The sequence below is a fragment of the Lactuca saligna genome, chromosome 7 (assembly GCF_052625555.1).
Source record: "Lactuca saligna cultivar CGN05327 chromosome 7, ASM5262555v1, whole genome shotgun sequence".
NCBI lineage: Eukaryota > Viridiplantae > Streptophyta > Magnoliopsida > Asterales > Asteraceae > Lactuca > Lactuca saligna.
Window position 1 is genome coordinate 41,695,705 of NC_136423.1, and position 14,353 is coordinate 41,710,057.

Genomic DNA, 14,353 nt, shown 5'->3' on the forward strand with positions numbered 1-14,353 from the left:
AGAAGATGAGTCATACTTCGTTTCAATACAAGTCTTAGAGTCATACTCCAAGATTGTAATTTGAGTGACATGTCTTAAAGAAGGTTTAAAACACTTATCAAATGTAAGAGTAAAAGTTTTCTACTTTTGTACATTTGAAATTGGTAAGTTGTGATGTTTTGGATAAAACAAAGACCAACTTAGGCCAATTGTGTGAAGTGTTTGTCTTGATTAGAATCCACACTATCTCTTGGATGTTTGACAAGGGAGTCTTATAGGTCAAGAGGACAGTGGGAGTCTTAAAGGTCTTGAAATTCTCAAGAACTAATCAAGAATGAAACCTAAAGTTCTTCACTAGCACACGACTTGAGGTTTATAACCTATCGTGTTGACATATTCTGTGCCCATTCTAGTTAAAGTTGGCTTTGCATATGAGTTCTTAGAGTTCTCAATGTGTTGCACAACAACTTGGAAGCAATGGTAGGCCCTTGAGCTGCCAGGTGGCAAGAAATTAAGATTGAGTTCAATCCATATGGTTTTGGATTTGTCATTATCCTTGTCTTGTGATTATGGTTTTGACAAATTCATATGGGTAGGAACTCATACACCAATAAATCTAAGTGTCATAAGGTTTCTCTCCGATTCATGAAAATGATGGTGAGGAAACACTTCCACTAAGTAGATTTTAGCTAGATAGCAATTGTGATCTCAAAGTCGTTAGTGGAGCGTGTGTGGTTTACCGGCACACTAACTTGGACTTGTGAGAAATGGCAAAGGTCAAAACGATCAAGACTATGATTACGGCATCCCTTTTCATAGTTCTTAAAATTGTTTTGACACACCCACAAGCTATCTAAGGAAAGTGTATGTTTTTGATAAAGTTTTATCAAAACAATCTAGTATCAGAAATCTGAACTTTGGTAAGAAAGTCAATAAAGTATTGATTTCTAGAAGTCCAGTGATTTCTGAGTACATGTCAAAGCTAGTGGGAGCAAAAGTGTTATGCTAATAATCATCATGTTAGTGGGAGCATGATAATTACGATAAGTATTGCAAGCTAGCAATGTTAATTATAGAAAACAAAAGGTTTCAATTGGGAAAAGTTGTTTTGCTATAATTAAGGGAGAGGAAATTATACTTCATCTCAAATCTATAAGCTTAGATCGTGAGGTTTTCATCATTTAGTCAAGGATATATATGAATTTCATGTTGGAATGGCTCAACATAAGGAAATTCTGTATATGGGTCCATTATTTGCGTTCTAAAATTCGATTATGATTACGACATCCCTTTTTATAATCTGAATTATGAGAACTTGGCAAATAGAAATGGAAATGTTATAGCAAAAGACTGGTTTAGTCTTTATGTGAGACATCATGAATCGTGTCCCATATGCTTCGGATATAGGACCGACTACATGTGCTATATTCATCCTTTCTAAAATTTTCCAAAATGCCTGGGGCGTTAAGAATGGAAAAGGTTTAGAACTGGATATGACTAAAAGGATTAAACAATTGTCGAGGACAATCTAAGGTTTACCAAAGACTGGTTTCTCAAGGACAATTGGAAGTATAGTGATAATTCTGGAAGGACCATATTGACATAATCTGTAAGGAGGCAACTCTTGTTCAGAAGCGATAGTCAAAATGGAATCTGGAAATGTTTCAAAGTTAGAATTTTCAATCTGTGTAAGATTAAGGAAACTTAATGCAAGAAGGATGGTTCCAAGGACTTGATCTCCTTTGGAATGCTCTGTAATGATTGTTGTTAAGTCTTTCTGACTTTGTGCATAATCATTACAAGAGGATCGATGCATATGAGTTTAGAATCTAACAGATTTCAGTAAATGACATGAATTTGGAATTCTTGCATTTGCAGTAAGGATTTGGGAGTGTGAAAAGAGAATCATTGAAGTTATGTTCATTTGATCTAGTTCACAAAATAAAGATCATAGTCAAACATATTATGCATACTTGGTGTATGGCATGACTATTGTTTAGAAAACATAGTGTGCATGCTTGGAGCATGGGACAACTATTGTTTTAAATTCAAGAATAATGTTGATAGCTGAAACAATATACAATGAATAATGTGTAATCATATGGTGATAAATAAAAGGAGTTTTATTTATATTCATAAGTTCTGAGACCATATTGGATTCAATTATTATTGTGTTTCACTTTGCATGTTTTGACTTCCCGAATAAACTAGGTTATTCTTCCGGAATGACTAAGTTATTCAAACCATCCACAGTCGGTCATATGTTGGAAGTAGATATGAATTAAGACTGTCATGGGTTGGCTTGTAGAGGTCTAAGTTGTTAGACAAAGGGCTACAACACTCATGAGTGCTCATAAGTTCTGAGTATTGGATTCAACCCGCGCTCATTGGAATCACTTCATGGATTTTATCACGAGTGATCATGAGACGATAATATCTTATATTCTTCAAACCTAGAGATATGAGTTGTTACTATGAGTTGATAGTACATTGATTACACGAAAACGCATTGGTAACTCGATGTTATAAAACGTGTCTTTGTGTATGATTCAACAAGTAGTAGAACAAGCCATATGAGTCGAAGTTTATCCATTCCTTTTACCTTCGGGATGAAAGCGATATCTGTGGGCCCCTCGATGATTTGATGATGACAAATGGAAGTGCTCGGCCGGGCCAGGACTGATTTGATTTGTTTAATTAGTCAGTCGTCATAAATCGGAAATCGGGAAACAACAAATGGACAGAGAGAATGATTATAATCCATGTCTCAGTCCATATGATATCTAGAATGGAGGAATATATGATCCCTTATCTAATGGACAAGTCGTTGACAAAGATCAGAGTTCATCTACAAGGTCAGAGTTCGACAGAAGCTTTTGAGAGCTACGATTGCCGGTTGGTTCCTGAAGTCATACGCAATAATAGTTTTAGACTTATCCAAGTGGGAGACTGTTGGATTAATGTCTAAGTCCATAACTATAATTGGTAAGACTTGACCCGACCCGGCATGGTCCATTTGGGTTGCATGGCATCATGCACTTGGATAGACTATAATGAGAGAAATAAGACACTTATGGTTATTAATATATTATAAGTTCTAGTATATTAATAATAAGAATAATAAGATTATTTAATTAGTATTGATCAAGAATTAATCTAGGATTAATTAAGTGATCAAAAGAAGACTAATTAAATATATGGGTTGATTGTGTAAATCATCCATACTTATATAGTGGGCTAATGCTCCATGGATTATCTAGTTGGGCCAAAACCCATATGATGCTCCATGGATGCTCCATGGTGTATTTGAACCCATGGATCCAAGGAAATGGAAAGTCATGACAATTAGGGTTTACCCTAATTGTAACACTATATAAAGATATTATTCTTCCCAAAATCGGCCACTAGATTATTCTAGAGAGGGCTAACCGATTTCATGAAGTGTTCTAGTTTCTCTCAAGTTATTCCAAGTGTATTTGGTGTTGTGTGAACCATTTGAGGTGTCACACTTGAGGCACTAGGCACTCAAGCTTCATGAAGACATTCTACATCAAAGAGGTATGTATTCTATCTTGTTATATTGATTATTTTGTATGCTAGATTAGGATAATACCTTGGATGCTCATATTTGCATGTATAATAGAGAAAACATAGATCCAAGGTATTTAGGGTTGCATGTACACTTAGGATTGTTAGAATGCTCATAACCCAACACTATTTACCTAAGAGATCTAAGAGATGTGAGAGTCAAAAAGTATGGCTCTACTTTAGGTAAAATCCATTAACTAACTCTTTTAAGTTCATATTCAAGATTCTTAATAGATGATGTGATAAGATTACGTTTCGATGTTTTGTAGGATCGAAGAAAAGAGATGAAGCTTAAGGGAAGAAGTGAGTAGAATCTAATCGTGAAGAAATGGATTAGAATCTTGAGCTACTACTTGGAGTTAGAATAAGATTGCTAAGAAATATGTATTAACATAGTTTTCAATTGAATTGCATTGTAAGGACAAATTTTTCCGCAATAAAATAAATTTTGATTTATATTATTTATTTATCCTTGCAATGGCGTGTATGAAAAATTGATGTTTGTAAGTTTCTATTATTAGCAATAATGGATTTGATTCTTAATTAGGTTATTTGTGGAAAGGTCAAGAATTTACCAAATAGGAAAAGTTTCTGATCACCCAAGTTTCAATTAGATAGAAACTTGGAATCATACAACTTGGTTGCATGATGAATGAGAAATTTCATATTTGGAAATTAGACTAATTCGTTGACCAAGTGTCAAGTGAAGGACTAGGAGATCGAGTACACAAGGTTGTGTGTTGATCAAGTCCACCACAAGAGTGACAAAGATATTCGTCATGATTTACTAAAAGTTTAGTATTATAATTATAATATTAAGTGTAATTCCGAGTTGATTGAAAGAGTTTAAATCAATAACAGAACGAATAAGAAGAATCAAGTAGGCAGAAAGATAAAAGTTTCTTTATTCTAAGAAGAAGGGAGAGTACCTTTTATTATGTTTTATGATAGGTCTTAATGATTAAGAACCATATCTCAATTGATCCTCTAAGTGAGTCTTAGTGCAATTGTATGTCTGAGAAGAGGAATCAAGAATTGAAGAAATGGTTAAATCAAGAAGTCAATCATACTTCGTTCCAATATCAAGTCTTAGAGTTAAGATTGTGAATTGAGTGATAAGTCTTAAGAAGGTTTATAACATTCATCAAATGTGGAATTTGAAAAAGGTTTTCTTATTCTTGCACATTTGAAATTGGAAAGTTTTGACGTCTTGGATAAGACAAAGACCAACTAAGACCAATTTTGTGAAGTGTTTTGTCTTGATAAAAGCTGCACTAACTCTTGAATATTTGTTTGTCGAGAAATGTTTATTGACAAAAGAATCTTATATGTCAAGGAGCCAGTGGGAGTATTAATGGTCTTGAAAAGTTTCAAGAACTAATCAAGAATAAACCTTATCGATCATCACTAGCACACGACTTGAGGTTTACAACATATCGTGTTGACAGTATCTTGTTTCTATGCAGTTCCAATTGAGTTAATTATGCATGTGAGTTCTATGAGTTCTCATTTGAATGCATAAAAGGCAAGCACTTTGATCAATGAAAAGTACATTGATAGGAAAGGGTGATCTGCTTAACTACTTGGAAGACATGGTGGGCAGCCGTGTTACCATAAGGCAAGAGATCAAGATTGAGAAGGTTCGGTCTATATGAGTTTGGATTTGTCGCAAACTTTGGTTTTGACAAATTCGCATGGATAGGAACACATACACCATTAAAATCTAAGTGTCATAAGATTCCCTCCTTCATGAAGATGACTGTGAGGAAATGCTTTCACTAAGAGAGATTTTAAGAAGATAGTGATTGTGAGATTGTATTCTCGAATTCGATTATGGTTACGGTATCCCTTTCCATAATTCGAATTGTGAGATTTGGCAATTAGTATGAATAGTTTAAGACACACATATGAGCTATCTAAGGCAAAGGTGTATAAGTTTAAGAAGCTTAGATAATGTAACGACCCAATTTTCACGTCCAAAAATTTTGTTTTTAAAACATTACTTTAGAAAATATTAATAGATAAAAACGTTGTTCGACCAAAATACATCACGACATAAACCATATTCAAAAGTCAAGTCATACAACCAATCGAAACATCAGAGTATAAATCCCAAGGAAATCTAGTAAATGCGGAACCCAATGTGTGTGCATGATGTGCCGTTACCGAGCCAACTCATTCCCCTTCGATGAAGAGGTACCTGAAACCAAAACTGAAAACCGTAAGCACAAAGCTTAGTGAGTTCCCCCATCGTACCACATACCATACAATATATATCATACATACTGCCAGGCTATTCTGGGGTGCCTGACTACACTGTACGGCCATTCTGGGGTGCCGTCTTACCCGTGTCAAGCCATTCTGGGGTGCTGACCTACCCATGTCAAGCTATTCTGGGGTGCTGACTACCCTGCGGTCCTAACAGCCGAACCTCGGGGACTATTTCACCCCCTACTACTACCATCACATATATCATAACACAAACGTAATATCAGACATATCTGGGGTGTCTGACTACCCTTTGGTCCTAACAACCGAACTCTACTACTAACACATAACACATAACATATCAGGTAGTAGCAAACCTAGATGATATCACAAAGACAATCATCTAACATACAACTCCTACTGGTGGGCCGGCATTGTGGCCTTAGACCCACCACTACTGGAAGGTAACTCACCTCAGAGTAGCTGCTGATCTTCGTGGAAATAGTCTGACTGCTGCTGCTGCTGTTCCGGAAATCCTCCGGCTGTATTCCCACCAAACACTTAGTCAAAACTACTAACTGACCTTTGGGTAAAATGACCATTTTACCCCTGATCATGCCCTAAGTCAAAGTCAGAGTCAACTTCCAGTTGACCCGACTCGCCAACTCGCCGAGTCCATGTCCAAACGACTGACCTGAATTCTGTTTCTACTCGTCGAGTTAGGCGTCGACTCGACGAGTTCTCCTTCCAAACTGATGTTCAAGTCCTTCATCCTACTCGCCGAGTTGTATGAACAACTCACCGAGTTCATCTTCATCCGATGAACAAGTATACTGTGACCCGCCGAGTTGTATGAACAACTCGCCGAGTCTGATCTTGATCTAAGGAGATTGCCTTGAACTCGCCGAGTCTAGGCATCGACTCACCGAGTTCCACTCTGGGTGAGTTTTGGCTTCCAACTCACCGAGTCCCTCCTGGACTCACCACACGACTCGACATAACAAAATGGGGACAAACCCGGAGACTCGCCGAGTCAGATGAGCGACTCACCGAGTCCGCTCCATGCACGAGCTAAAAATGCGATTTTGCTCGAATCCAATCCATGTCATTCTTAGATCTGGGTTCCTAGAGCATGAATAACACGTAAAGTTTCCAAATTTACGTGTAGATATCCATCTATGGGGTTTTTAGGGTTCAAAATGCACCAAAAGAGTAGATCTAAGGTTTATATGCAATATGGGCTCATAAAGGTAGTGGATCTGAGCTCCTGGAGCTCAACTATGCTTGGATCTAGAGACCAATCAACTTATTTCGAAATATCATACACACACAAGCTTGGAAATGAGCCATGGTGGACTTTAATGGGGCCATAAGCATGGAGACAAGGGGGAAAACGAGCCATACCTTAGATATTACTCTGAAATTGCTCACAAATGCTTGACCTCCTCTTCTTCTTCTTGATCTCCTTCCCTACTCACTCCAATCTCCAAGAGGACACACCAAAAGGCTTCAAATCCACACAAACAAGGCTTAGAACGAGGTATATGGCTCTTAGGGTGAATGGGGGCTGGCTTGGGGTGGAAAAGGGGATTAAATAGGGTGCAAACCCCTGAAACTTAAGGTTTCATCCAACAGCGGTGACTCACCGAGTCCAGGATATGGACTCGCCGAGTCGCCAACTTAAACGTATCCCGGGTCTCGTCCCTACTTGGCGAGTCAGACCTATGACTCGCCGAGTCCAAGGCTTAAAAGGAAAAATACTCAATTAAGATTTACATACCAGGAACCATGTGCTACAGATAAAGGGTTATCAAAGCATTAGGTATTAGAAATATGAACTTCATAAATTCAATAAGTATTGTTTTCTGGAAGTTCAATTGTTTTCTAAAACATGTCAAAGCTAGTGGGAGCATAAGTGTTATGCTTATATGATAATAATCATCATGATAGTGGGAGCATAAATGTTGTGCTTGTATGATTATTAAGGCAAGTATTGCAAGTTAGCAATATTAATTATAGAAAATAAGAGTTATACTTTGCAAAGTCGTAAGGATTGAATAGTTGTTTTGCTATAATTAAGGGAGAGATTGTTATGCTTCATTTCAAATCTAAAGGATTAGGTTGTGGAATGTTAATAAATTTAGTCAAGGATACATAGCACGTAAGACATTATGCATCGTATCCCATACGCTTCAGGTAAAGGATCGATTGCAGATGCTATAAAATTTGACCATTCTAAAATTTTCCAAATGTCTAGCGCATTAAGAGGGAAAAAGGACAAGAATCGGTTTTTGACTAAGATAATTAAACAACTATCAAAGGAAGATCCAAAGCTCGCTGAGGATTGGTCGCTTGTGAGTAGTTGGAAGTATGATATTGGATGGATCATATCGACATTATTATGAATAGATAAGATTCTATTAAGAATAAGTTGTCATATGGCAAGTATGGAAATGTTTCCATATTGGGAGTTGGATATTGAGAATCTATGTCTAGATTAGAAACTTTTATGCAAGAAGGGTGTTTCAAAGGAATGTACTTTAAGTGAGAGACATCATGTCTATAGAATTGTTTCAAATAGAGATTGGCCAAGTCTTGATGATTTTGAGCTATGACTTTATGAAAGAATCATTGCATAAAATGTTAGAATCTAGCATAAGTAACAAGAATTTGATATTCTTATACTTATGATAAGGATTGGGAGTTGTGAAATGTGTATGAGTGGAAATGTGTTCATTTGATCTATTTCACAAAGTAAGGACCATAGGTAAACATTTTGTGCATGTTGAGAGCATGGGGCAAATGTAGTAATAATTCAAGTAAGAAGTTGATTACCCGAAACAACAAATAATGAGTAATCAATATGGTGATTAAATAAAATGTTTTATTTATACCCAGAGTTTGGGGCCATATGGGATTAGTATTATTCTTGTGTTTCACTTTGCATGTTTTGAAATAAAATTGGTTCAAAACAATCAAATTATTCGAACGGACCACAGTCGTTCATATGTTGGAAGTAGGTATGAATGAAGACTGTCGTGAATTGGTGTGTGGATTGTCTAAAGTGTATTAGACATAAGCAAATGTTTTCTGCAACGTTCATGAGTGCTTATGAATATGATTTGAGCATTGGATTAAACCCACGCTCACTTGGATCACTTCATGGATTTTATCATGAGTGATTGGTGAGACGATAACATCTTATATTCTTGAAACCGAGATGTGTGAGTTGTATCTTGCGAGTCGGTTACACATTGATAATATGTAAACACACCAGTAACTTGGTGTTATAAAACATATTGTTGTGTGTGATTCGGTGAGTGAGTACAAGCAAGCATTGAATCAAAGTTTATCGGTTCCTTTTAACCAAAGTAGGATGAAAGCGATATTTTTAGGCCCCTCGATGATTTAGTGATGGCACCTAAGTGCTTGGCCAAGCCGGGACTAATTTGATGTGTTCAAATGTAGTCTGTTGTCAGTCGTCATAAATCGGAAATCGGGAAACAGTATAGAGAGAATGATTGAAATCCATGTCTCACGTCTATACGATATCTAGAATGGAGGAATATATGATCCCTTATCTAAAGGACACACTTCTGATAGGATCATATTTAACAGCGGTTTTTTGAAAGCTACGATTGCGTATCAGGATCTGAAGTCATATGCATAATAGTTATTAGACTTATCCAAGTGGGAGACTATTGGATTAATGTCTAAGTCCATAACTATTTTGGTATGTACTTGACCCGATGGTGCATGGTCCTTTTGGGTTGCCTTCACCAAAGCAACTTGATAGGATGAATTATGAAGAGAAATGATTAATTATGATTTATGTATATATTATGAGAATAATATATTAAAGGAGAAATCATATTGTTTAATTAATAAGAATTAATTTTGTGGCTAAAAGAGATTAATTAAACTTAAGGGACTGGATATGTAATTATAAGATAATTGCATTTGGGCTATGGATCACCTTGGAATAATAGGTTGGACGAACTCTATGGGGAAACCCATTAGAAATCGTCCAAGGGATATTCTAAAAGGGTCCATGGGCTGCTTAGGGCTTAAGCAGTCAAATTAGGGTTTCCTAGTTGAAAACCTTAATAGCATACATGTATATATAGTACCCTTAAACCCCAAAAACGTGGATGAGAGTTCCACTAGGGTTTCTGGACGTTTTGGGCAGCCTCCACTCTCTTTATTCTTCATCCTCTTGCTTTTGGTGTTTGTGAGCCATTAGAGAAGTGATAATTGTGACTCTAAGCTTTCTAAAGTCATTATAAGGAGGATTTGAGATTGTTATTGCTACATAACAATCAAAGGTAATTCTTTAAACCCTAATTTTAGTTTATAATATGTTAGATCTAAGATTGTAAGTCTTAGATACATTGCATGTACAATAGAGAAACCTATATCCAAGCATTAGGGTTTGCATGAGCACATAGGATGTTCTTATGGCTAAAACCCATATGTTATGTTGTTGTTGATTAAGAAGTTAGGACCAACATTAAAGTTTATTATTGATGGTTATCATACAAATGGTTTAAGTAATTTAATCATTGGTCAGGCAATCATACTCTTTTTATAGGAATAATGACTTAAAAGGGTAATATATTATTCGATTTGTACACATTTGGTCACTAAATTTATTTTTTGTTCACATTTACCCCTTCAACTTGTTAAACTGTACACATTTAGTCCTTATGACAGGTTATTTCAGGTTAACCGGTAAAAATGTCTTAATAAGGTAATATATTTCTCATTTTGTACACATTTAGTCCTTCATTTTTTTGTACACATTTAGTCCTTAATTTATTTTTGTTGCAAATAATTTATTTTTGTTTTTGTACTCATTCAATAGTTACGAAATATTTTCTTTAAGTTTTTCTCATAACATCTTACATGGAACAATTATTAACCATGAGTTTTAGGCTTTTAATGTTTATGTTCATCGCGATCTCAACTACTTGTTTGCTTAGGTCATGTGTTTTAAACGTCATAAGTTTTTCATACTATCTCGGATTTTAACGATCTTTATATCTATGCGTTTGTAGTTTAGTCTACTACAACTTTCGTTTATATTACTCCCGTTAAAAAGTAATATATTTTTTTAATTACGATCTTTATATCCATACGTTTTTTATGAACGCATGTATGAATGTTTTTTATAAAATCGTAAATAAAATATATTATATTTTAACAGGAGTAATCTTAACGAAAGGTATAGCAGACTTAAAAACGAACACATAGATATAAAGGTCGTTAAAATCAGACATCGAATGAAGAAGTTACGATGTTCAGAATACAAACCCTAAGCCAAACCATAAGACCTGTGCAACCAAGCAGTCGAGGCCGCGATGGACATAAGCATCAACAGCCTCAAACACCTAATCAATCAGGGACGGATGCAGGATTTGGTAGTAGATGTTGCCGGTCCGTAGTAGGTGTTGCCAGTAAGTAAAAAAAAGAAAAAAAAATCGAAAAATATTCACTGCATATAGAAAAAGCAGGGGTTGTCGGTGCCACTGCGGGCACCCAAAGAGAACCGTCTCTATCATCAATGATAGGGTCATGTTAGATGTCGTTAGAAAAACCCTAAATAAATCATTCATAAGTACTTAATTTGTACAAAAACAAAAAATAACTTATTTTAAAACAAAAAAAATATTAAAAGCTAAATGTGTACAAAAATATTAAAAGACTAAATGTGTACAAAAATATTAAGGATTAAATGTGTACAAAATAATAAATATATTACCATAATAAATCATTTTTTCCGGCTAACCCGAAGTAACCGGTTATAAGTACTGGATGTGTACAATTTAACAAGTTGAAGGGATAAATATGAACAAAAAAAAAAAACAATCAGTGACTAAATATATACAAACTAAAAAATATATTACCCTTTCAAATCATTATCCCTTTTTATATTATTTCTTGGATTGAGATTGTTAGTATGTCGCTTCACTTATGGCCTATTGTTTCCTTTCTTTTTAACCATTGAAAATTAGTGCACGATTGACATTCGTTGGATTGTTAGATGGATATCGCATTTTTTTTATTTCGGGAAGTTTGTATTTTAAGCACTCATACCATGCATGAATGCATATATGGATACACATAAGCATATATATATATATATATATATATATATATATATATATATATATATATATATATATATATATATATATATATATATATATATATAGAAAAACATTCTTACAAAGATAACAATATCATCTCACTAAACTTATATTATGCGCATACGCATAAGCATCCACATATGATCCTATCACCATAACAAGCAACAACATTCCAAAAGATGCAACCATCTACATACCATTCTACACATCTTCTCAACATATTTGTTTCTTTACATATCGAAACTCAGGCTTCATGTAAGATGACATTTGCATTAAATCTTCATCACTTATCCAACAATCTTCCTTTCCTTCCTCCCATGTTCCCCATTTCCAATTCACTTTAGGCCACCTCAGCATGCATGTCCGCATAAAATCTTTCGATACATTAGAAGAAACATTACGGTGGATAAGTAAAGAGACATCCACCAAGTTATAGCATTGATCCAACACACAAGCAACCCAAGATAAGGTCAACGAAAGGTCAACTATCATTAGATACCCACAAAAAGTTTTCAATCCTTCCATCCCAATCCCAAATATGCTACCCCTCACCTCAAATTCCGACCATGCCCTTGACCCAAAACATAAAGAAGTCATGTTAGGGAAAATATTGAACAAATTCTGTAGGGTAAATTTGAAACTTCCAAAAGGCCCTTTAGTCAAACCTTGTGAATCCAAAGTTAGATTTTCTACAGAATCTGTATATCGAAAGTGAGCAAGTAAGGGGTAGAGGAATGAAGCCTCGATGCATAATGTTTTCAGATTCTCAAACTTTTCGACTAAAAGTGAGTCCGCATGAGGAATGGAAAGATGGAAGTGAGTTAACAATGGAGCATCAACATGAACTGCAGCAGGCTTTTTACCCTCGATTGTGAGTGTGATAAGGTTAGGTGCGATTACAGTTACAAATGGTGGAGCATCTGTTATAGTCCAGTGACACGTTTTTAGGTGGAGAAGATGGATTGTGGGTAGTTTCAGTCCTCTAACATCTATCAAGTTAAGAACTTGAAGATTAGGGAAGGACTTATTCAACTGGATTAATTCCTTATCATCTAATCGTATGCAGTCGAGTGTTAAACTTGTTACCATTAACATCTGATTCAGATTTTCAACAGAAAGCCATGCGTTCTTCACCTCTAGTTCAGCAAGATTGTGACCTGAATCAAGGAAAACAAACAAGAACATTAAGAATACAGGCAAATATATCATGTATTACCAAAAATGTTGATCATAAAGATTGTTAAAAACAGTTGATTACATTGGAAATGATAGCTTATTAGAAGAATATGGTGGAAATGAAAGAATAAGAGTTATAAATAACCATTGTTTATGAGGTACAGAGGGAACCTTTATCCTTACAGTTGATGCAAACTCAAATGCTTACAGTAAACAAAAAAATGCAATCTAACACCAATTTTATCCATTTCTTGAAAGATCGTGAGGAGTTCAGCTAAAAATTCACAATTATTAAGTAGCAATCGACTACAGTTTGCCAAGTTAGTAAGGCCAAAAATTCACAAATAACTAGAAAGCAACTATAGTTTAAGAAGTAACACTATGTTATACTAAGAACCCTAGAAAGGTACAGAATTTCGCGATTGAAGATCAGATCTGTGACGGATCTTATCATTTCACATCACTAAAAGGATGGACTTCGCAATATAGAAACAGCATCACAAAGAATATGAAAAAAAAAAAAAAAAAAAAAAATCCAGCATATAAAGAACTTACAGTAAGTAGAGAGCAGAGACAAAACACTCGATCGACGGCGACATGACTGAGCCCAAAAATCAGAAACTGAAAGGGATTTCAACGATGAGGAAACCTTAGGCAGCCACTCCATAATGAAATCCACATCGGTGAGGTGCAGATCATTTGCCTTATCTTCAACGTCAGCCTGCAATAGATCTCGGGGCAGGTTCTTCACGCCGATACGAACCGATTCAACAACTATCAAGTTCGATAGAACATTGAGGAAAATCGTCTTGAGAGGGGAAGTTACTTGGGAAGAACTTGAAGCATTTGAAACCCTAGATCTTGATTCGATGCAACCTGACAATGGCCATTGTAGATTGATAGACTGAAGACCTGGAGAGACAGTATTGAAAGTCTTCCACGCAGCTCGACAGCGAGCAACGTCCGCCGAGTCGCCGAGTCGACTCAGTATTTCGAGCACTAGTGTTTCAGGAAGAGTGTCCATGCAAGCAGTGAAAGATCTACAAAGGGAAAATTGATTTGTTGGACATAAATATGCCTTTTTAATTTACATTTACCTCTCAAGCTTTGAGTATTGTTCATTATTGCCCCTTAAGTATTACTATTTATAGAAAATTATTTTAATTTAAATAATTATCATTTCAATTATGCCTCGTTGATTAAGATTGTTTAGCACTTTAGGACAAAACATAGTTCAAAAGTTAACAATCGAA

At 35.5% G+C, this 14,353-nt stretch overlaps 1 protein-coding gene across 1 annotated transcript; it reads right to left on the reverse strand.

Annotated features, from left to right (window-relative positions):
• Positions 1-12,025: 12,025 nt before the first annotated feature.
• On the reverse strand, positions 12,026-14,127 carry LOC145005761 (F-box/LRR-repeat protein At4g29420-like). The gene is made up of 2 exons (XM_078964869.1): positions 13,656-14,127; positions 12,026-13,081 (listed from the first exon to the last, which is right to left on the reverse strand). The coding sequence occupies exons 1-2, from the start codon at positions 14,122-14,124 to the stop codon at positions 12,138-12,140; spliced, it is 1,413 nt and encodes a 470-aa protein (XP_078820995.1). The 5' UTR covers positions 14,125-14,127; the 3' UTR covers positions 12,026-12,137.
• Positions 14,128-14,353: the final 226 nt, after the last annotated feature.

What these genes read in the sequence shown, in the direction of transcription:
- LOC145005761 (XM_078964869.1), bottom strand. Translation starts at nt 14,124, where the DNA reads ATGGACACTCTTCCTGAAACACTAGTGCTCGAAATACTGAGTCGACTC. An exon ending in GTCTCTGCTCTCTACTTACT is followed by an intron (nt 13,082 to 13,655) that starts GTAAGTTCTTTA and finishes TCCTTGATTCAG; the next exon opens with GTCACAATCTTGCTGAACTA.